This window comes from Sturnira hondurensis, unplaced genomic scaffold (assembly GCF_014824575.4).
Source record: "Sturnira hondurensis isolate 20B ecotype Veracruz unplaced genomic scaffold, ASM1482457v3 Scaffold0018728, whole genome shotgun sequence".
Lineage (NCBI taxonomy): Eukaryota > Metazoa > Chordata > Mammalia > Chiroptera > Phyllostomidae > Sturnira > Sturnira hondurensis.
Genome location: NW_028091359.1, coordinates 6829182 through 6852000, shown reverse-complemented (window position 1 = coordinate 6852000; position 22819 = coordinate 6829182). Strand labels below are relative to the sequence as shown.

Sequence of the window (22819 nt, the reverse complement as noted above, 5' to 3'; positions counted from 1 at the left end):
CAAAGAAAATAATGGTGTCACACGTGGAGATGGGAAGTTAAGTTGCAGCAACTTTTTGGCTCCAGCTTTCCCTTTCTCACATTTTTCCAACCTAACATTAAGAAAGCATTGCCAATAATTAAATAAAATTTAAAAAAAAAGAAAGCTTTGCCTTCCAAGTTATCTAAGATTTACCTTCTACTTCTGTTAGATGAGGAAATTAAGTTGTATAGGTTTTTTCTTAGTGCACTCAACCAGTATATTCATTTAAGTATATAGAAATGTCAAGTATTTACTTGCACAAAGATCACTAATAGAGACTTGACAACCTAGGCCTGCTTTAAAGTGTTTTATGGTTAATTCCATTTTAGAACAGGGTATTCATTATTGTTTTGAAATGTGTTTTTAATGTTATTTTGAAAAAATATCTAAAATATTCAGTAAGTTCACACATAGTGTTTAGAAAAAACAGATTCTGTTGACTCTTGATTAGTAACTAACACAGTATGCCCTTTTTCATTCTTCATTGTAAGATCCTAAAACTACACTAATATTGGTAAAGTGTGTATTAGTATTAGCAATATTCATCATATAGGATTTATGTTTTGCACAGCCACCAGTTGTATACAATTTTTTCTGTCCATTTGGGAAGGTCTTATTGTCTTTGCAAAGTGTTTTGGTTTTGTTCTGCTTTTTGAGAAAATGTAAACATTTCTATTTTGTTTTAGCAAAAATCAATGTTAAGATGTATCCTTCTTCAAAATGCTTAATCAAATTTGTAACAATTTATTTCTATTTGCTCTTAATAATTTTTCTAACACATTTTGGGACTAGGCTAAATTTATAAAATCTTCATAAATTTTTGCCCTATCTTACAATGAAGCATGCTTGATGTACAAATTTATATGGCATTTGAAGTGACCACCAACCTTTTTTAAGTTGTTAAATACATGTTATGCCGAGGGAGAAAAAAGTTCTTTTATTTAGGGACATATAATAGACAAAGTGCTTATAAAACTGTATTGTAAATATCGAATGAAGATAAAAACAGTCCTTCAGCTTCATAGAGTGGTGTGTGTGTGTGTACACATTTACATATATATGTTCTTGGGTTTTTCTTTCAGGTATAGACTGCAGACCGTGAAGTCCTTAGCCGGAGTGAGTCTCATGTTACGGTTACTGTGGGCGAGTCTGCGATGGGATGACATGGCAGCCAAGGCTCCTCCAGGAGGAGGGACTACCCGGACAGGTACGGGGCTTCAAAGGTTTTTCTAGGTTAAGCTTAAAGAGAAAATCACTTGACAGTTTGCTTAATTTTAAGCATATCTGTTACTTATTAAAATACAATACTATGTTTTAAAAATGCAGCTTTGCTAAAGTTTGGCAGCACATGCTAGGAAATCCTGGGGGCGGGTAAAGGGGGTTCAGATGACACGGTGAGTCACTTATGTATGAACCAGTCTGAATTTTAAAAAGATACTTATTATTGTAGAGCAGCTATTTTCAACCAGTGCAACCAGTGCGCTATAAGAGTTTTTAAAAACATTCAATACCTTCCCTGACTGGTGTGGCTCAGTGGGTTGGGTATTGCTCCGCAGACTGAAAGGTCACAGATTCAATCACCAATCAGGGCATATGCCTGGGTTGTAGGTTTGGCCCCTGGTTGGGGCACATATAGGAGACAGTAAATCAATGTTTATCTTGCACATGGATATTTCTCTCTCTGTCTTCCTCCCTTCCCCTTTCTCTTAAAAATTAAAAAAAAAGTAGCATAAAAGTTAATGGTAGTCCACAGTGGTAACAAATCCCCCTTTCTCACTCCATATCCATCGTCATGGGCAAATCCTGTCAGTACCACCTTGAAATACATATCCAGACCCCAACCATTCCTTACCATGTAGCATATAACCACGGGGCAATACCCTACTGACTTGACTTCTTAATTCTACTCTTACCCTCTTACAGTCTATTCTCAAAACAGTAGACAGAGATTCTTTTTTTAAATATATTTTATTGATTATGCCATTACAGTTGTCCCATCCCCTTGCTTCACTCCCCTCCACCCTGCACACCCCTCCGCCACCATTCCCCTCCTTTTGTTCATGTCTATGTGTCACAAGTTCTTTAGATTCTGTATTTCCCATAGTATTCCTGCCCCACCCCCACCCCTGTCTATTTTCTGCCTACCGTCTGTGCTTAAAAAAATACAATACCTGCCTGTTTACTCAGAGGCACTGACCTCTTTTCCCTTAGATTGTCAAATTAAAAAATGTCAGCAATCAACATAACAGTAGCCGTTTGGTATGAAAGAATTAAATTTATACCTTTTTTGGGGGGGTCAGATCAGCAAAAAAAAAAAAACCCTTTTTTTTGATGTGCCACAGAATCTTAGTAATTAGTTTATACGTGCCATGAGATGAACAAGGTTGAAAATTGCTGCTACGAGATACAAACCATTTAAACTGCAACATCTGAAGCTCTCGGCTTGCTGCCTTTCTCCTAGGGTTGTCATTATTTAGTGTGGGTTTTGCCACCAGGAACTAAGCTGCCCCAAACAGCATTTTGCTCAACTTAGAACTTTCCAGTGAGGAAGAAACTCAGTACAAACTGCATTTTAACAGCGATTCTGTGATCATTAATCAGATGTTTCCAAAAGTTTATTCCATGTGTGTCTCTTTTTTAAAGCGGCAGATGTACCTTTTTAGTCCCTGAGCATTTTAGTTGGTTATTAATACTTTTTGTATTAAATCACCATAGAAACATCTGAAACTGAAATCACAACAACAGAAATAATTAAGAGGCGAGATGTTGGTCCTTATGGCATTCGATCGGAATACTGTATCAGGAAAATCATTTGCCCCATTGGAGTTCCAGAAGCACCAAAAGGTAAGGAATTGAAAGAATTTTGTTCTTTCATTATTAACCTGTTAGCCACATTTTTAATGTTTCTTTAACTCTTTAACTTCTCAAAAAGATTATTTTTATAATATCATAAACTATTACATTTTAAAATGATATTTAATTAGTGAACATAGCAAGATTCCACTAGGCATACATTGATGCCTAAAGGCGTGGTGCCAAGAGCAGGGAGGATACAAAGAGCTATAATAATACCTCTTGTACGTAAGCTGCGGAGTGCTTGACCCCGGACCACCCTCTCCCACAGGGTAGCCACCACGTCTGCCTGGTTTGCTGTAGGCCTGGCACCTGCTGCAGCAACCAACACATAAGTGGGAAATGAAGATTTGTTGACTCATGGGTTGAAGTTACTATAAAATACTTCAGTGTTCAGAATAGAAATAATATAAGAGGCTAAGGAGTTACTCGGGGAACACTTACAGAGCATCTACATGGAAAGTACCGGGTGGCAAATGCATAAAAGAATGAGATTCATCCTTTATTCTCAAGGAAGCAAAGGAAAGTTATAGTATTATAATAATATACTTGAGAATCAAAACTATTAAAACTAAAAAAAGTTCAGTAAAGTGTCCCATTTCAGGATTTATGGACAAAAATCAGTAATTTTACTTTATATGTGCAATAAAAGTACTTATGAAAAAAAATCTATTAAGAAATGAGGAAAAACCCTGGTTGGATAGTTCAGTTGGGTTAGAGCATTGTCCTACTAGGCCCAGGTTGCAGGTTTGGTCCCCAGTCAGGGCCAAACCAGTGAATGCGTAAATGGGTAGAACAACACGTCGAAGTTTCTCTCTCTTTTTTGAAAAAAAGAAAAAGAAACTAGTGAAAGGAAAATGCTGCTCCTAGGTAGAAACATACTATTTTATATATTTTATAAAGATCAGTTGTCTCCAAGTACATAAACTTAACTTTTGAATCTTGATTGAATTAACTGAAAAGTTTGTCCTAAAGAATAAATACCTCAGAACGGCCTTTTTAAAAAGAACACTGTTAAGCGGTACCTGTCCTAGTACATGATTAAACATTAGAATAATTAAAACATCGCTGTTCTGGAACAGTGTTGGATAGCTCAGTTGATAGGCAGAGACACCGATGGAAGAAGGTTTTCCTGACCTGTCCTTAGTCTTGACCCTACAGCCTTCAGTGTAGTCCATGGCAGTCTCCTTACATCACTTTTCTTTGTCTTTTGTCACTTTGTAGAACCTAGGTCCTCCTGCTTTTTCAGTTTCCTTCTGCTGTTTTCCTTTGATCCTACTATTTCTTGTTCCCTGAACATATGGGAAGGTTCAATACTTGCCTTTCCCTACTTTTTATTTTGGAAATTTTATCATTAGGATATTTCACCTATTTTTAGTATTTCAAGGTCTCTTCATTAATGTTGGTAGCTTTCAAACCACTCCTTCTTTAGTGCCTTGGTGGGGAAATAGAGATCACCAGGGTTGTGCATGGCAAGGGCACCCAGCTGAGCTGTGGGAGGAATGAGCCATGCTTCTTGAAGAAAGTTGTATCCATGTTAGGATCTGAAGGATAAGTAGTTGTTGGTCAAGTGAGGGGTGGGAAGCTAGGAATAGTGTTCCAGTCAGAGGGAGCAAGCTGTGGAAAGGTTCGTAGGCCTTTGTGTTAGGTGCCCATGAGCCTTAACCCACTTCCTGCTTTTGTTAATAAAGTTGGATTGGAACACAGCCACACTTACTCATTTATATATTGTCTTTGGCTCCTTTTGTGATGCAAAGGCAGAGTTAAGGAATTGTAAGAGACCATCTGGCCCACATAGTATTTACCATCTGGCTTTTCAAGAAAAAGGTTGGCAATCCCTGCTTTTCATGATATATTAAGAGGAGATGCCAGAAATACTGTAATTTTAGGAGCTATATTGCTTAAAATACTCTGATTTCTTTTCTCAAGAAACACCGACACCTCAGAGGAAAGGCCTTCGATCAAGTGCATTGCGGCCAAAGAGACCAGAAACACCCAAGCAAACTGGCCCTGTTATTATTGAAACCTGGGTAGCGGAGGAAGAGTTGGAACTATGGGAGATCAGGGCGTTTGCTGAGAGGTAAGCAAATGGTTAACACATTATCAGATATTTGAAGATTTTATCACTTCAGAATTAAAGAATTACCTCCTTAGTACTTTATTCAGTGTGTCCTATGTTACTGTACCTTTTGATTTTAAGTACTAGTTGTATAGCATTTATTATGGCCCTTTGCTAATTTTACTGTTTGTCAGTTTCTAATTCTCTTAATTTAACTTTTATTTTTACAATAATTTGATACCTCTTCATCATGTAAAAGTCAACCAGGTTTCATTTAATATTAGATGCCAAATACCTAATAGGGTAGTTTCTGATAAGTTCCTCCTTTTTCCCTGCAGAGTGGAGAAAGAAAAGGCACAAGCAGTTGAGCAACAGGCTAAGGTTAGTGAACAGAAGAAGGCAGAGGACTTCAAGGCCCAAATGGAGGCTCACCTCAAACAGCAGCGGTTGGCTGCCCAGCAGGTGGGGGAGTTGGTACCGGTCCCACCTGGCAGTGAACTGACATTTTTAGCCAACTTCATGCACACTGAAAGCACAGTAATTATATATTCATGTGGTTTCATTTTTAAGTGTATCTCACATATATCTTAATTTTATTACTTGAAAGTAGCTTTGTAGATACACCAAGCTGTAGTTTTGTAAAAAGTATACATATTTAGGGACAACATTTGAAATAAGATTTGTTATCTTTATAATTTAGTGGGTTCTTTCTTTCTTTCTAGTTGAAAATTTCAAAAGGTAATTCTTTTCCTGTAGATGTACATAAAAGATGATTACCCCTTTTTTCTGTTAAAGAGATACTATAAAAGTTTTTGGCCATGTTGGATGTGTAGATGAAATAGATATCTGTCTATACTATCAACTTAAGCTACACGTAACTTTAAAAATTACATTTTATATAAACCAGCTTTTTATTCCAAACTACTTTTTCCTTTCACATTTTATAAAACATTTTTTTTCAAATTCATAGCCATCTTTTACATTGGTTTACTATAGGGTCATTATCATTATCTTATATCAAAGTTTGAAGCAGTAGCACTTTTGGATTCCGTTCATTCATAGAAAAACTGGCTGGTGGTTTTGTTTTTCATTTCATGAGTGTCTTGTCATCCTTACAATGTAACCTAATGATTTACTTTTTAAATCTTCTTTAATATGCTTGTTTACAAAGATAGTCAACACATCCAATTTTGAAGACAGCTTCCGGAAATAACTGCTAGATATGTGTTCAGTTTTTTTGCTTCCTGTTTTTATTAATTAAGTTATTTGGTACATCTAAGTATCCAAAACTAAATTCCTTTTCTTCTGAGGAATGAGAAATTATGTGAAATACCTCATGTTACATTCAGGCATCAGGGATGTATACAAAAGTCCTAAGAAGATTGGGTGGGATGTCATTGATGAGTAGTTTCAATGGCAGGAAATATTTCAGAATTGGAATTGGATCTTGGCTCTACCATTGACTAGATCTGGCTTTGGGCCAGTTTCATGGCCTCTCTCAAGTTTCAGTTTCCGTATCTTTAAATCACAATGCCAGCAACTTTATTGGGTTGGTCTGAGCATTAAATGAGATCGTGAAAGTAGCCCTGACCAACTAGGCTTAGTGAGTTGGGCACCATCCAACAAAGCAAAATGTTGCCTATTCCATTCCTGGTCAGGGCTATTTTGCAGGCCATTCCTGGTCATGCCTATTTTGCAGGCCATGTTCCCGATTGATAGACTGCAAGAGGCAGCTGATGATTGATGTTTCTCTCACATATCAATGTTTCTCTCTCTCTCTCTTTCTCCCTCCCTTTCCTCTCTCTCTGAAAATAAATAAATAAAATTTATTAAAAAAATAATGAAGGTAGAGTATCTGCTACCAGCTTTGTAGTCCATGCTGCCTATTTTTATCGGTGTAAGCTTACACCATCACATTTGTAAACTGTCAGGAAATGGCAGCAATCTATGATAAAAGGTACACAAATTGTCTTTAGTAACTGTATAGTCCCAAAGATCAGATTATACCACTCTATACAAAATAGTCCAAAGTATTTTTTGGTAAAAATGTTTGAACTCAAAAATAAGACTAGGAAAATTGTTTTATAATTTTCAGATTGTTTATTGCAGGTTTGCCAAATTGAATAAGATGTTTAAACATTGACATGTTCTTTATGATTGGATAAATTAACATGGTAAACCATAAATCTTTCACAGTTTATATCATTTGTTGTCTTCTCTAAATGCCACTGCTGAGGAGGAAGGTGTTCCTGTGTCTATTGTCCATGTCTCTGTTATTTTCAGTCCAAAAGCTGGGACATTTCTACAGGCTGAAAAAACTTGATAGTGTTTTAATTACTTATTATGAAAAACTTACTACTTTTAATAGATTATGATGTGATTTAGAGTCATAAAAATATTTTCATCAGGAAATTAAATTCAGGGTAAATTTATATGGGCATATTTTCAGAGTAAAATATTTTTTAAATTTGGTGCAATTTCTTACACTGGGAGAGACTGTAGCTGTACTTAGTTCAGAATGGTATTTAGAGCTCTTTTGGTTCATGTTTTCCCTCCCTAACTTTTCTAGAAACGGTTGGAACAGCAGAAGCCTACAGTAATTTCAGCTTCCACAACTTCCCCAACAAACAGTACGACTAGTACCATCTCTCCAGCACAGAAAGTTATGGTGGCCCCCATGAGTGGTTCGGTGACACCTGGAACTAAGATGGTACTAACTACTAAAGTTGGATCTCCAGCAACAGTAACATTCCAGCAGAACAAGAACTTCCATCAGACCTTTGCTACATGGGTTAAGCAAGGCCAGTCAAATTCAGGTACAAAATTGTGATTAAATTAAAGATTACTTTCATTCAAGAAAAAGATTTGCAATCAATTACCTGCTGAAATAAAACATTTCTTTGGAAAATTGTTTTTCTTCTGCAGCAGATTGAGCAAACATGCTGTAACAGTTGGCTTGTTACAGATAATATTCATAATATTACATTACAAAACTCTCTTAAATTATTTCACTTTCAACATTTACATAGTTCATTTTGAGTGGAGAGGATTATTATTTTTAATTTTATTATTATTATTTTTTGGACAAAATGAACCACATTTCATGCATTGGTGCCCTTCCTAGAAGTCACTACGTTGCTGGTTCTTTTAAATCTAAAGCTTATTAAATGTCTTATACCCTATTAGCCACCAGCACAGCTGCCACATCTGCTACAACCATTGCCAGCACAGGTCAGACGTTCCAAATTACAGGCAATCCAGTCACTATGGCAGGAAAAGTAATTACCAAACTGCCACTTCCTGCAAACAGCAAGATTGTCGCTGTAAATGTGCCAGCAACACAAGGAGGTAAGGGAAATGTGAAGAGTTTTAATTCACATTTGCCAGATCATACCGTTGCCATCATTTTTCATTTCCTTTTCACTGATTTCAGTCCTCAGATACCACATTCTGTGTAGCCCACTGTAAAACCCTGCCACACCTAGTTTCTCCCCAGAAGCTGAGCAACACCTGATGCTTTTTATTAAAAGGGCAGTTGTTAATTACTTCTTTATCTTTTTTTAAGGTGTTGTTCAAGTACAACAGAAAGTCCTGGGTATCATTCCATCAAGTACAGGTACAAGTCAGCAAACCTTTACTTCATTCCAGCCCAGGACAGCAACGGTCACAATTAGGCCAAATACCTCGGGCTCTGGAGGAGCTGCAAGCACGTCACAAGTAAGAATTTTTTACAGGCTTATTTTGCTTTGTAGTGTTACCCACATCAGGATTTTAGAATGACCTTTTCCACAGTTAATCCCACTTCTAATTTTTCCTTTCCTTTTACTTAATCTGTGACAAAGTACCGATTTTTAAAAACCTGTTGTTATATTTCTAAGTAAAAATGATACATGAATTGTTTAACATTTACTTAATAGCACATTAGTATAGTGTATGAACCATAAGAATTGCTTTCTAGGGTTTTATAAAGAAAATTCCTTTGTATAAAGTACTGGAGAACATGGGACCACCCTAGGAGACTTGCTGTGTAGCTAAGAAATAGAACAAAAAATACAGTCCACAGCACTATAACTAGTTTCTAAGCAGCTGGTGTGTACAGCTGTTAGATACACCATTTCTTTGGCACTAGCAATATGGAGGAAGGTTTAAAGTTTTGTAGAGTTGAAAATGTTTTGATCCTAACTATAAAACTGAAAATAGCATGCTCTATAGTCTCTCCTTTAAAACTATAAAATAACATTTGGCTTGTGATCTTACTGTTAATATATCCTGGGTTACAGATAGGTGAATGCAACATTTTTCTGTGAGCAACTATGGTGATTATAGATTAGAGCTTGACTGGGTCTTGTTTCTTCCTTTTAGTCTGTAGGCTGTTCTTGGTATCTATGACAAGGAATTTCATATGATCTCATTTGAATTAAATTTTCTCTTCTGCCTTTATTCTGATACTTAGTATAATTTAAAATATAATATCCAAGAGTCTTTTGTCATTTCTGTAGAATTGTTTACCAACATACAATATTTAAAGATCTGTGTTCTGAGTCCATCATGCTTTAGTTTTTTTAAAAACATTTTAATTCATTGTCTTTTGTGTCATTTGTAGGTAATCACAGGGCCTCAGATCCGCCCTGGTATGACGGTGATTAGAACACCACTCCAACAGTCAACATTAGGAAAGGCAATTATTCGAACACCTGTGATGGTACAGCCAGGTATTCCTCCATCCAGTATTATCATTTTACATCTAAACAACCAGTCCAGGAAATCTGTAATACTCTTTGTATTTGGCAGTCTACATACCAGAAAATACTAATTTGAGTTAAGACTTCAAAGCCCACTAAATTTCTGATACATTGTAGAATGCATTCATAGATATTATTTCATTTCTGGCATTGCAAAATGGATTCAATTATGCTTACTAAAAACATTTTTTAAGCCCTGGCTGGTGTGGCTCAGTGGATTAAGTGCCAGCCTGTGAACTGAGAGGTCACTGGTTCAATTCCCAGTACGGACACATGCCTGGGTTGCAGGTCAGGTCCCCCAGTTGGGGGTGTGGGAGAAGCACCTGATCAATGTGTCTCACACACACGTTTGTTTCCCTTTCTTTTTTCCTCCCTGTTCCTTCTCTTTAAAAATAAATAAATAGAATCTTTCAAAAATATTTTAAAACCTTCAATAAATAGAATATATACATTCAAATAATTGGAATAGAAAATGAGTTAAGAAAACAGTACCTATATCAAAAGATGAAGATAAAATCAAGAAAACAGCCAAGAAGCATTTAAACAGAAAGAATAAGACAAGATTACAAGGTGGTGCCAGCCCTTTATTAATGTGAATAGGCTAAAGCTTCCATATTAAAATTTGAAGAATGTGCCCTGGCTGGTGATGTAGCTCAGTGGATTGAGCGTGGGCCTGTGAACCAGAGGATCGTGGTTCAATTCGCAGTCAAGGCAAATGCCTGGGTTGCAAGCCAGTTCCCAGTAGGGGATCCATGAGAGGCAGCCATACATTGATATTTTTCCCCTCTCTTCTTCCCTTCCCCTCTAAAGATAAGTAAAAAAAATCTTAAAAAATAAATTTAAGCCCTGGCTGGCGTAGCTCAGTGGATTGAGTGCGGGCCTGCGAACCAGACGATCGCAGTTCGATTCCCAGTCAGGGCACATGCCTGGGTTGCAGGCTGGTTCCTTGCAGGCTAACTACCAGCAGGGGACGCACGAAAGGCAACCATACATTGATGTTTCTCTCCCTCTCTCCTTCCCCTCTAAAGATAAATAAATAAATAAAATCTTTAAAATATATAAAAAATAAATTTAAAATTTTTTTGAAGAATGTAAAGATGAGTGGAAAAAAAACCAACTATACATTTTTGAGAAACATGATTAAAATCAAATCACCATGGGCAAAGTTTAATAATCAAAAGACGGGCAAAGCCACTTGAAGTAAAGGTCAAAGGAAAAAAGAGAAAGGGGAGCAATAAGGAGGATAAGAATAATCCTGCCTATATTGGACACAGTAGAGTTCCACTGTCTTCAGAAATCCTAAATGGAGTACAGTAGGTCATTTTACATTGGCTTAAAGACAAAGGTTACAATTAAAATGCAGTCTGGAATTTTCATGAACTAAATAAGATTATCACTGAAATGTTTTAATCAAAAATTATTTGAAATCAGCCCTGGCTGGTGTAGCTCAGTGGGTTGAGCACGGGCCTGCAAACTGAAGGGTTGCTGGTTTGATTCCCAGTCAGGGCACATGCCTGGGTTGCGGGCCAGTCCCCGAACTAGGGGCGCTTTAGGGGCAACCACACATTGATGTTTCTCTTCCTTTCTTTCTCCTTCCCTTCCCCTCTCTACAAATAAATAAATAAAATCTTTTTAAAAATTATTTGAAATCAAGATGAGATTAACAGAAGCATAGTATACCAAAAATAGACCATATATCAATTTTTGTACCCTGAGGAATACACATTGGTTTTAAATATTTATGGATGATTTGCATGAAAATAGTCATATAATGTGTCATGGGTGAAATCTTAATGAATTCCAAAAAGTAGAATGTTGTTAGGCCACATTCTTTGTAATAAAGCTTTAAATTAATGTATTAAAGTATTATAGTAATAACTGTTACTTGCCTAGAAATTTAAAAATAATATTTCCTCACAAGTAAGTTTTAAGTTAAATATCAAATATGTAATTTCACATGGATTATCAAATGGCAGCTAAGCTATGCTGCCAAAGCTGAACTCAGAAGCAAATTCATTCTTTAATTAATCCTTGAGCACTTACTCTAGGTAGTTGAAGTACATTGGTGAACATAACAGACCAAAGAAACCATTTTCCTAAATCTAAACAAAAAGTTAGAAAAATACTAAAAATCTTAAGTGAAAAGGAGGAAATTAAAATTCAAATATGATTAGAAAACAAGTCAAATATTATTAAAATAAACCTTATTTTTGCAAATCTCATCTTTAGAAAGGATAATAAAATTCTAGTTTCAAAAATTAGGCATGAGAAAGTACTTTAAAAATAGAATAAGCTTTTAAAAAATCTAAAGATAGTTGTTTACAGGCATCCTTGCATTAAAACATTGAAAATTCTCACTATCTTTACTCAGGAATTGAATCTTTCGAACAATTAGACATAAATATATATTATTCTTAAAAATTTCAAATATCAGTGACTCATGTCAAAGAAAGAAAATTTGGGAGGTTTTGCCATATTATTACCTATAAAAAATAATTCTAGATTTCATTATTTTAATGGTAAAATTCTTAGGAATTTTAGGAAAGATTAGGAAACAAATGATTTTTTCTTATGAAAAATAGTTATAGAGCCCTGTCTGGTGTAGCTCAGGGGATTAAGTGCTGGCCTGCAAACCAAAGGGTCTTCGGTTCCTAGTCAAGGCACATGCCTAGGTTGCAAGCCAGGTCACCATTGGTGAGGTGTATGAGAGGCAGCCACACACAGATGTTTCTCTCCCTCTCTTTCTTCCTCGCTTTCTCTCTCTCTCTCTCTCTCTCTCTCTCCCTGAAATACAAATAAATAAATAAATCTTTTAAGAAAAAAGTTCTAGAGCAGGGGGAAAGAAGATTGAATATTTTTCCTGTTCATTTTACAAATTTAGTATAATTCTAATAAGAAACATAGCACAGGTGTAGGCAGTCTTTTTTTTTTTAATTCCCAAGCAGGATTTATCACAGAAAACAAAGTATGATTTGTTATTTCAGTTAATGCTACAGGGACAAGTGATAAAAATCAATGTCCATTCCTGTTTAAAAATAGATGTCAGGCAGGTAACTGAAAGGAAAAATAAAATAATGTAAAGGGGGAAAATTATAGGTGATAAATGATAATGTTCTTAGAAAATCTGAAAAAATTGATGATTGCAAGATACATTGAGTCTTTGTTTCCTAAGGCCTTGTGTAGCTGCGAATGTGTGTTTGACTTGCGTATACTTGAATATGAGCGGGGCTGCTGTGTCGAGGGGAAAGCCAGATGGCCAGTGGTGCTGGTAGGACCCAGTGAGGATGAGAAGAGTCACAGCAGTTGTGGTCACGCGAGGTGCCATGGGTGGGTCAGTGGGCACTGTATGTGCTCTAGTGTGCATGGATCGGCTTATCCCTGTTCCTTCCCTACACCAGCCTTTCCTATAGTGCAATCCACAGACTCCCAGGATGTAATAAAAAATTTAAATTTTTGTGATTGCATTTTGATAATAATCTAAAACTAACATGTACATATTGTGGATTATTATCTGAATGACCATCATACAATCAGTTGCTACCAACCTTTTAACCCATCTGTGTTCATGATGACACCATATCAGTACCAAGTGATCAACTAAAGTGACCTTTCATGCAGTTTTCTGTGACCTACAGTACGATGACTTACTGTTGAGGTGCAGATTCTCAAATTAAAGCACTTGACTACACAGCTGTACATTTTTTTTATTCATCTTGAAGAATGGATGAGAATAACGAAGGAAAGTTTTGAAGAAAGAATAATGATGGAAAACTTGCACTGCCAGTTGTTAAAGTGTATGTTTAGCCCCCAGAATTAGATGCATGATACCTAAGGAAAGTAGACCAAGATGCATTGTATGCGAGAATGTATTATATGTGAGAATGTGCTGTGTCTCAAAGGTGGTGTGTTTGAATCAGAAGAAGGACTGGGTTTATGAGGAAATGACACTGGGATAGTCAGTTTTGGGGGGGAAATAGACAACATATACTGTAAGAATATACTTGGGAAGATATATCTGACTAGAGAATACAAGAAAACTTTAAGAGCAATGAGTAAAAGCATAAAGAAAATCCACATGATCGATTCCTAGTCAGGGCACATGCCTGGGTTGCAGGCTGGTTCCCTGCAGGCCAGCTCCCAGCAGGGGGTGCACTAAAGGCAACCATACATTGATGTTTCTCTCCCTCTCCTTCCCCTCTAAAGATAAATAAATAAATAAAATCTTTAAAAAAAAAGAAAATCCACATGAGAAAACTTACAGGTTTACAAGTAAAAGGCAGACAGCAAAGTCAGAAAAATACATTTTTGCTATTTAGTTATATGTCTTTAATGTGTAAAAAGTAACTATGAGAAAATTTACAAATGAATTACAATGACTTGACAGTTTTATATGCTGACCCTCTATAGTAATTAAAGAAATTCAAGTACTGTGATCGTATTCTTTCTGATTGCTGAAATATTTTACTTTAGTGACAGTATCGAGGGCTTTATTGTTTGCTGAAATGGGCACTCAGTATGGTTGGAGTATGAATTGATACAATGTTTCTAAAATTCAAGTTAGTGCTGTGTTTCTACTATGAACCTAGTAACTGTGGAGGTGTTTATTCTAAGGAAATAATTAGAAGCCCGTAAAAATGTGTAAGCAAGGATTTCACCATGGAATTATTTTAAAAGGAGAAAAGGAAGGTAGTCTAAATGTCAAAATGCACTCAATTTTATATATATACAGTCATATTGACCACCAGTCATTAAAAGAAATATACATGCATAGAAGGAAGAAAGGAAGTGAATACCAAATTTCAAAAAATGTGACATTATTCACTATTATAAAGAATAGTACTTTGTAAAATTAGCTCCCAAATAATTACTCTTAGCAGCCATCCTACAGGGGACAGATTGGAGAGGAATCCCACCTCCCTTCCAGTTTCAGTAAGTTAAATGAGAAATGGTAGTTTTTAGAAGACTTTAGAACTTCATTCATCAGTTTTTATTGAACAATAACTGTGAATGCATTCTTCGAGCACTTTGCCCAAGTACAGGCATGTCTTAGAGATACTGTTTGTTTGGTTCCAAGCCATTGCAATAAAGCAAATGTTGCAACTCATAATCTTTTTGTTGGTGGCAGGTCTTAACTTCAGTTTGTTACAAAAAACAAAAAGTAACAACTATGAAGCTCATCAAAAAGAAGCACAGTAAGATGAGGATATAGTGGTCCTTCCCCTCACGCTTCTCCCAAACTATCTGACACAGAGCTGTAGGAAAAGCCTGTTTATAATTGACCCAGAATATTTCAGGTTGTGTTTTGTTTAAAATTCACATGAATTAATTTTATATTAAGTATTTTAATGTTCTATTCCTAAGGAAAGGCAGCCTTATAAATGGTATATTTTACTTATTATTCTCTGTCTTCCTTATTGTAATTTTGGCTTTAGACATACAGGAAGAATATTAATTGCTTTTCCACTGTACTACAGATAGCAGGAACTGGAGGTGGTTGTCAGTAACACGACTGAAAACAAGCTCACTGACAACAAGGTGGATCCTTTGGGCACACTTACATGTCTGAACGCATCCCCGAGCTGTTGGCATCCCATAAGGCTTTCTTGAAAATTGAAAAGAATACATTCATCTGAATGAAGTGTTAAAATATTTGAACTCAGAGTGCTAAGGGCCTATAAATATTTGTGATGCTTTGCTGTCTGCCTAGGTACTCCTCAGCAAGTGGTGACTCAGATCATCAGAGGTCAGCCCGTCTCTACTGCAATCTCTGCCCCTAATACAGTTTCCTCTACACCTGGGCAGAAAGGATTAACTTCAGGAACAGCCACTGCAAATCTGCAGTCTTCGACATCCCAGTCCCCTCGCCCCCAACAAGGACAGGTGAAGCTTACCATGGCTCAGCTCACTCAGTTAACACAGGGCCACGTAAGTAATGCACTATCATTTTAACTTTAGAGGTGATTGTATTCTTGTTGTAACTTTAAAAGAGTACTTATTTTCAGAAACTAAAAAAAGCACTTGTTTTAAGTAAGAAATGGCTGCTTTTTATGGTTAAACAAAAATACTTCTTACAGGCAGTGTATGATAAGCCTTACCTATCTGGTGTCCTTAGACCATGAGCTATAACAGTGAGAAGGGTATAACCCTTTTAACCACCAAAATTTTATTGATTGACTCATTTCCATGGGAAAAATAAAATTTGAGTACATCAGGTTGCTTCCTTGAAAGGCTCAATATTATAATCAGTTATTCTAATAGTAATCAATAGATTGCAATACAGTTCCTATGGAACTTGATAAGCTTTTTTGAAAGATTTTATTTATTTATTTCTAGACAGAGAAAGAGGGGGAGAAACATCGCTGTGTGGTTGCCCCTCGGGCGCTGCTGCCGCGCCGCCCCGCCCCCCCCAACTGGGGACCCGGCCCATAGCCCAGGCATGTACCCTGACCAGGAATCAAACCAGCGACTCTATGGTTCTTGGTTCTCAGATGCACACTCAATCCACTGAGCTATACCAGCCAGGGAGATAAGCTGATTTTTAAAATGTATATGGATGTACAAAGGATTAAGAATTGTTATCATACTTTTGAAAAACTAGAGAATTTGTTCTATGTAATAACCTGATATCAAAACTTAGTATAATGCTTCATTAATTAATAGAGTAAGATATGAAAACAATGATAGGTAGACCTCCAGAACAATATAAAAAGTACAGAAAGTGACCCATGCCTGTGTGGACACTTGTACTATATTAGAGTTGGCGTTGCAGATCATTGAGGAAAGGACACTTTCAGTAAATGGTGCTGGGACGGTTGAGTAGGTATAGGTGGGACACCACGAGATTAGACACTGCTGCACTCAGTCTTCATAACTTAGGTGTCCAAAAGGCTTTAGTAAGCACACAGAAAACACTACCCATAGATGAAAATTTAGTGAGTTCTGCCACATTATAAAAGAGAGTGAAAAGAATGAGAAAGTATAAATACACCCTACCAAGGAATACGTGAAGAATTAATATAAATTAAGAAGAAAAATTCAGTAGCTCAGTGTAAAAAAAGGGAGAGCTACACCATCTCTCCCTTTTGAGAAGAAAGGACATCTAAATTCTGAACTTTATTGGTAATGATTTTGAAAGGCATGTACGTAAGAGATTGGTATAAATTAAAATGCAGGACAAAATGAAGAGTTAAAGACACAGCACAGAATGAATCCTTTATGCACAACTGGTAGCAGTAGTGTAATTTCATTGAGCCATTTTGGAAAAGTAGATATTACCTAGCAAAGTTGAAGATGTGTGTGCCCCAGGTCCCAGTGGTTCTCTTTCCAGGTGTACTCCCTAGAGAGGGTCTGTTGATGTGAGCACCAGCATGATGAATGTCCATGACAGCATTGTTCAGGAGTGAAAACTGGGAACAACCCAAATGTCCACGTATGATCAGTTAAATAGATAAATTCTAGTATAATCATACAAACAAACTTAAATTGTAATTCCATTTGCATAAAATTCAGAAGCAAGCAAAAGTGGCCGTCTTGTTTAGGGATACAGAGCTACTGCATTGCTTACCTAGCAGGGGTGCCATTCTCATATTTTTTTATCTCCTAAAGTTGTGAACCTTTAAAGATCTGTACGTGAGTAGTAACACTCTGAAGGAATGCAGTATTACCATCACAGTGAAAATAGTAGTTGCTCTAGGGAACAGAAAGGAATTAAAATCAGAACAGGTCACATGGGGGTGCTTCTTAGATAACTGGCAATGATGACTTGAGGCCTTGTGTTACAGATGTTCATTTGGTGTTTTAAGTATTTTTAAATGTATACAAAAAATTGTTTAGAAAAGTAAGTAAATAAGGGACTCATGAGTAAAGTATGTGTTTTTTAGATTTCATATATGAACTTTGTAGCACAAAGTTTGGCTGTTGGGAATTTGTGGTGAGTTATTTCTGCTTTTGCTTCCTAATTCTCCTTCATGTTGCTGGTAGTTAAGGCTACCAGATTAGTAAGGCCTGGACAGAAGAGGCAGTACATGCGGAGTTTTAATTCCTGGTCCCCATGTTGATATCTGTTTGGACATTAGTGACCCTCTTGACTTGGTATTTGCTTTCCAGGTCTGAAAGCCTAAGTTTAGATATTTTGGTAAATATTGGAAACCTGGCAGACCTGGGTTCCTCTTTTTATCTCACATTTAACTTGCTCTCTAACTTTGGTCAAGAAGCATGAACTTTCCAACCTGAGTTTCTTAACTGCTAATAAGATCATAGTAATGTTTTCTCGCCCTACTCCACAAAGTCACAAGTTCATTGTGAGAAGAATCACATGAGGCAGGCAGTATGTGTAAAGGTGCTTCGAAGTTATTAAACAGTATGAATATAAGATATCAAAAATCAGAATTTTGTATTGATGTTAGCATTTCACCTCAGTGTCTTTATAGTAGTCCCCCCTTATTTATAGGATATTCGTTCCAAGACCCCTGTGGATGCCTGAAACCACAGACCGTACCAAACCCTGTATATACTATGTTTTTCCTATACACTCATACGATTTCACTCAAAGGAAGCACTTTACGGCTCCTCTTTGGCATATCTGAATGACCGGTGCTTTTGGGGTATTATTAAGTAAAATAAGTGTCACTTGAACACAGCAAGCACTGTAGTAGTGAGACAGTTGATCGATAACCAAGAGGGATGCTAAAGTGACTAACAGTGGGAGCACATGCAGCATCGACAAGATGAGCTGGACAAAGGGGTGATTCCTGGTCCCGGGGGCTCGAAGCGGTCAGTGTGTGATTTCATCACACTCCTCATGACCGCACACAATTTAAAATTTATGAATCATTTATTTCTTAAATTTTTCACTTAATATCGATATGGAACTTGGCCATGGGTGACTGAAATTGCAGAAAGTAAAACCATGGATAAGGGGGAGTATTGTGGTTTAAAATTTGGATGATTTAGATCTGGAGGAGTGCTATTACTTATAGATTCCTGGCTGTCCATTTGGAGAGCTTGGACCAGAACACTCTGGGTTGTTAGTTTATGGTTCTTCCAATAAACAGCATCGGTCTTTTAAAATAAGTATTCTTATTTTAGCTTATCTGAATTCCTTCTGGTGCCATTCCATAGACATTTAAAGACATAACTTTCATTGTGTTATAGGATCTTCTAACATAAAAATGGTATACTTTCAGATTGATGCTTTGAATTCTGTGTCCATGTTATGTGTTTTTTCCATAGGGTGGGAATCAAGGTTTGACAGTAGTAATTCAAGGACAAGGTCAAACTACTGGACAGTTGCAGTTGATACCTCAAGGGGTGACTATACTTCCAGGTCCAGGACAGCAGCTGATGCAAGCTGCAATGCCAAATGGTACTGTTCAGCGATTCCTCTTTACCCCATTGGCAACAACAGCCACAACAGCCAGCACCACCACCACCACCACTGTTTCCACCACAGCAGCAGGTAGAAATTGGGTTTATTGGAAGCACTGCATGTTATTGCCAGAAGTTGTTGGGCTAGCAGAGGGGATAAGAGATTAGTGCTTATCTTGGGAAGGATATACCTCAAGCCAGTAAGCCTAACAGTTGGCTGGTCAGCCTCACAACATCTCAACAAGATCTCTTATTCTTACAAGCTCTTTCACCTTCACCCCTCATAAAATATATAGAAAGGGAGGCGAGGGAAAGGAATCACCATAATAACTACTCTCCCATTCCTTGGAAGCCTTATAGGCACTGGTTGAACCATGGAGTTAATCTTAGGGTGGGTGGGTATATAGATCCAGCTCATAACCTGAAGTGCGAGCTGCAGGTTCAGAACCACTTTGCTTGCTTTCTGCAAGCTGCCGTCACCAACTGCCACCACACCATAGAAGCAAAATGGGGATGTGAGCACTTGCCTGGGCCATAGGGCCTGGCTGATTTCCAGGGACTGAGCCTTACTTTGGAAACTAGCTATCTGGAGAGTCAACAAAGTGTGCGGACGACGGCCATAAAACAGGTTCCACACTCCCCAATTTCAAAGATTCCTAACTCAAGTTTGTCTAAATGGAGCCTTTCTAAGGCATTGGTCTTTTATACTGAAATACAGAGTTTTCACCTTTAGAAAATCCCCCTCAAATTCTTCTTTAATCTTGGTCTTATGTTCTTCTAGAATAACAGAATGATTTGGATTTTCTTTCTCATAGGTACAAGTGAACAAAGACAGAGTAAATTATCACCCCCGACACAGGTGCAACCAGCCAAAACCCTGCCACCAGCCCAGTCATCAAGTGTGAATCCTCCGGAATCCCAGCCACAGGCTGCTCAGCCTTCAGCTCAGCCCCAGTCCCAAGCTCAGCCGCAGTCCCCAGTTCAACCTGAAGTCCAGACTCAGCCTGAAGTTCAAACCCAAACAACTGTTGCATCCCACGTCCCTTCTGAAGCACAACCCACCCAAGCACAGTCATCCAAACCCCAAGTTGCAGTACAGTGTCAGCCTCAAAGTAATGTCCAAGGACAGCTTCCTGCTTGTGTCCCAAGTCCACCGCAGGCTCGAATACGTCCATCAACTCCATCCCAGGTGTCTCCTGGTCAGCAATCCCAGGTTCAGACTACAACCTCACAACCGATTCCAATTCAGCCACATACATCTCTTCAGATACCTTCCCAGGGCCAGCCACAGTCACAACCCCAGGTACAGTCTTCACCTCAAACTCTTTCATCGGGACAGACGTTAAGTCAAGTTACTGTTTCATCCCCATCCCGTCCTCAGCTACAAATACAGCAGCCACAGCCCCAAGTCATTGCTGTGCCTCAGCTGCAACAACAAGTCCAGGTTCTCTCTCAGATCCAGTCGCAGGTTGTGGCTCAGATACAGGCTCAGCAAGGTGGTGTGCCCCAGCAAATCAAACTCCAGTTACCTATTCAAATTCAGCAAAGCAGTCCTGTGCAGACTCACCAGATTCAGAATGTGGTTACAGTGCAGGCAGCCAGTGTGCAAGAGCAGTTGCAAAGGGTTCAGCAACTCAGGGATCAGCAGCAAAAGAAGAAACAGCAACAGATAGAAATTAAGCGGGAACACACCCTCCAAGCTTCTAATCAAAGTGAAATCATTCAGAAACAGGTAAAGTTATTAAGTAAAAGCAGCATGTTCAGTAGCTTGAATTATTGTGCTGTGCATTAGACTTAGTGTTTGGTTGTGTTAGGTTTCCTAAATGAGACAGAAGTCATTGATGTTTCACTTTAGAAGCACCACTGGTTTGACCAAAGTATCAAATGAGTATTATGGTGTGGAACTCTTTGTTGGTGGTAGTCAGTCCTTATTAGACAAACTACCTGCATTTTGGGAGAACTAAGATGGAAAGAATGGAGGAGTTAGGAGTTGAAGTATCATTAATAGAAAACTGGAAGGTTTAATGGAGCTTTAAATCCACTTCAGGCCTCATAGCAATTTGTTTGAAGTTATTTACAGTTGTCATCCCTTAGTTTGCATGTAGACTAAGTAAATTATAGACTGGCTAAACTCATTTGCATTTCTAGCCACACCTTTGTAAGTATTAAATATTATTCCATAACTTACATGTAAAGTGGCATTATGCAATAGCATCTTAGTGAAGTAAGGCAATTTAGATGAGTAAGATTTATTCTACTTAAAATGAAATCACATGTATAACATTACTGTAAAAAGTTTTCTTTGCATCTACAGCATGCACCGCCTGGCACTAGTCAGGAGTTTGAGTGTGGATTTCAAGTGTTCCCATGTCATGAGACCTGCATTCGGTCCCTGGGTCTCCCATTCACAGCCCCTGAAACTCACCTGTGTCCTCTAGCTGTATCCTCACTAAAACTCCCTCTTCCCAGCCACCTAAGGTCATTGTAATGATTGAATGAGGTGGTGTATGTAGAAGCACTTTTATTTTGTTTTTCTTGACATGTGTTTGACACAGCACTGTGTAAATTTAAGGTGTACAACATGTTGGTTTCATACATTTACATATTGTTGCTGTTGTAATGTTAACTAGCACCTCTGTTATGTCACATAATTATAATTTCTTTATAGTGTTTCCAATAATTAATATCTAGTCTCTTAGCAACTTTGATGATTATATTATTAGAAGCACTTTTTAAAAAGAGTTTATTTATCTTTAGAGATAGGGGAAGTTAGGAAGAAAGACAGGGAGAGAAACATTGATGTATGAGAGGCTCATCAATTGGTTACCTCTCACATACCTCCAACTGGGGACCTGGCATGCAACCCAGGCATGCACCCTGACTAGGAATTGAACCAGCGATCATTTGGTTTGCAGGCTGGCACTCAGTCTACTGAGTCACACCAGGCAGGGCTAGAAGCACTTTTTAAATAGTAAAAGAGTTTAAAAGGTCTATAGCAATAAAATTATAAAATTACCATAATATATAATATGTTAAGATGTATTATTACTCAGCCCTTAATACTGTATAGTCTATAAAGTGACATTTATATATTGCAACATCTGTCTTTACCCTAATACCTTTAGCCTATCTGCAGGATAGGGATGGGGAGAATCCTTAAAATTAATGCCACAGTGTTAAAAACATGGCCTTTGGAGGATAATGGCTGGTCTAGAATTACATATGTAGTTTTTATTTTGTCTTAGGATCTTTCTGTAAAGTTATTCCTATCTTTCAGTGTTATGAGGAATAAATGAGGCCTTATCAATATGTGGTAAGCACCCAGACCATATAGCTCTAATTTTATTTGTGTTGTAGTAGAAAATTCTTACTTTCTTTGGGAAACACATATTTATGCTCAGATTTCTATTGTTATCTGTGTACCAACTTGTAGTCATTATAAAATATGCACTTTGGATTTTGTTCTGTCCTGAAGGTGGTGATGAAACATAATGCTGTAATAGAACATTTAAAACAGAAAAAGACCATGACTCCAGCTGAAAGAGAAGAGAATCAAAGGTAGGGAGAGATGTTTATAACCCAGTAAAGGGACTCATTATATATCAGTCTCTTCTCTTTAGCATACAAACGCACAGGTTCTAAGTTTATATTTTTTTAAATCTCAACTGAAGCTAATTAAATGAGAAACCCTGCACAAATAAGTTCTAATAGCTGATTTGAATCACTCTTTGGAGCTTTACAGTCACTGAATGTTTGTATATCACCTGTAGAGACATAA

General features: G+C 37.4%; 1 protein-coding gene across 14 annotated transcripts in view; it reads left to right on the top strand.

Annotated features, from left to right (window-relative positions):
• BPTF (bromodomain PHD finger transcription factor) overlaps positions 1–22819 on the top strand; it is a 132692-nt gene that overhangs the window by 87028 nt on the left and 22845 nt on the right. For 8 of the 14 annotated variants that reach the window (XM_037069897.1, XM_037069905.1, XM_037069904.1 and 5 more), the window contains 12 exons: positions 1104–1228; positions 2737–2865; positions 4804–4954; positions 5272–5395; positions 7503–7749; positions 8120–8281; positions 8499–8650; positions 9537–9645; positions 15383–15600; positions 18907–19132; positions 19857–20773; positions 22517–22599. In XM_037069897.1, the coding sequence (XP_036925792.1) occupies positions 1104–1228; positions 2737–2865; positions 4804–4954; positions 5272–5395; positions 7503–7749; positions 8120–8281; positions 8499–8650; positions 9537–9645; positions 15383–15600; positions 18907–19132; positions 19857–20773; positions 22517–22599 (2643 nt within the window). The remainder of the gene's footprint in view (positions 1–1103; positions 1229–2736; positions 2866–4803; positions 4955–5271; positions 5396–7502; positions 7750–8119; positions 8282–8498; positions 8651–9536; positions 9646–15382; positions 15601–18906; positions 19133–19856; positions 20774–22516; positions 22600–22819) is intronic. The other 6 variants (XM_037069906.1, XM_037069908.1, XM_037069898.1 and 3 more) reach the window with 5 other exon arrangements.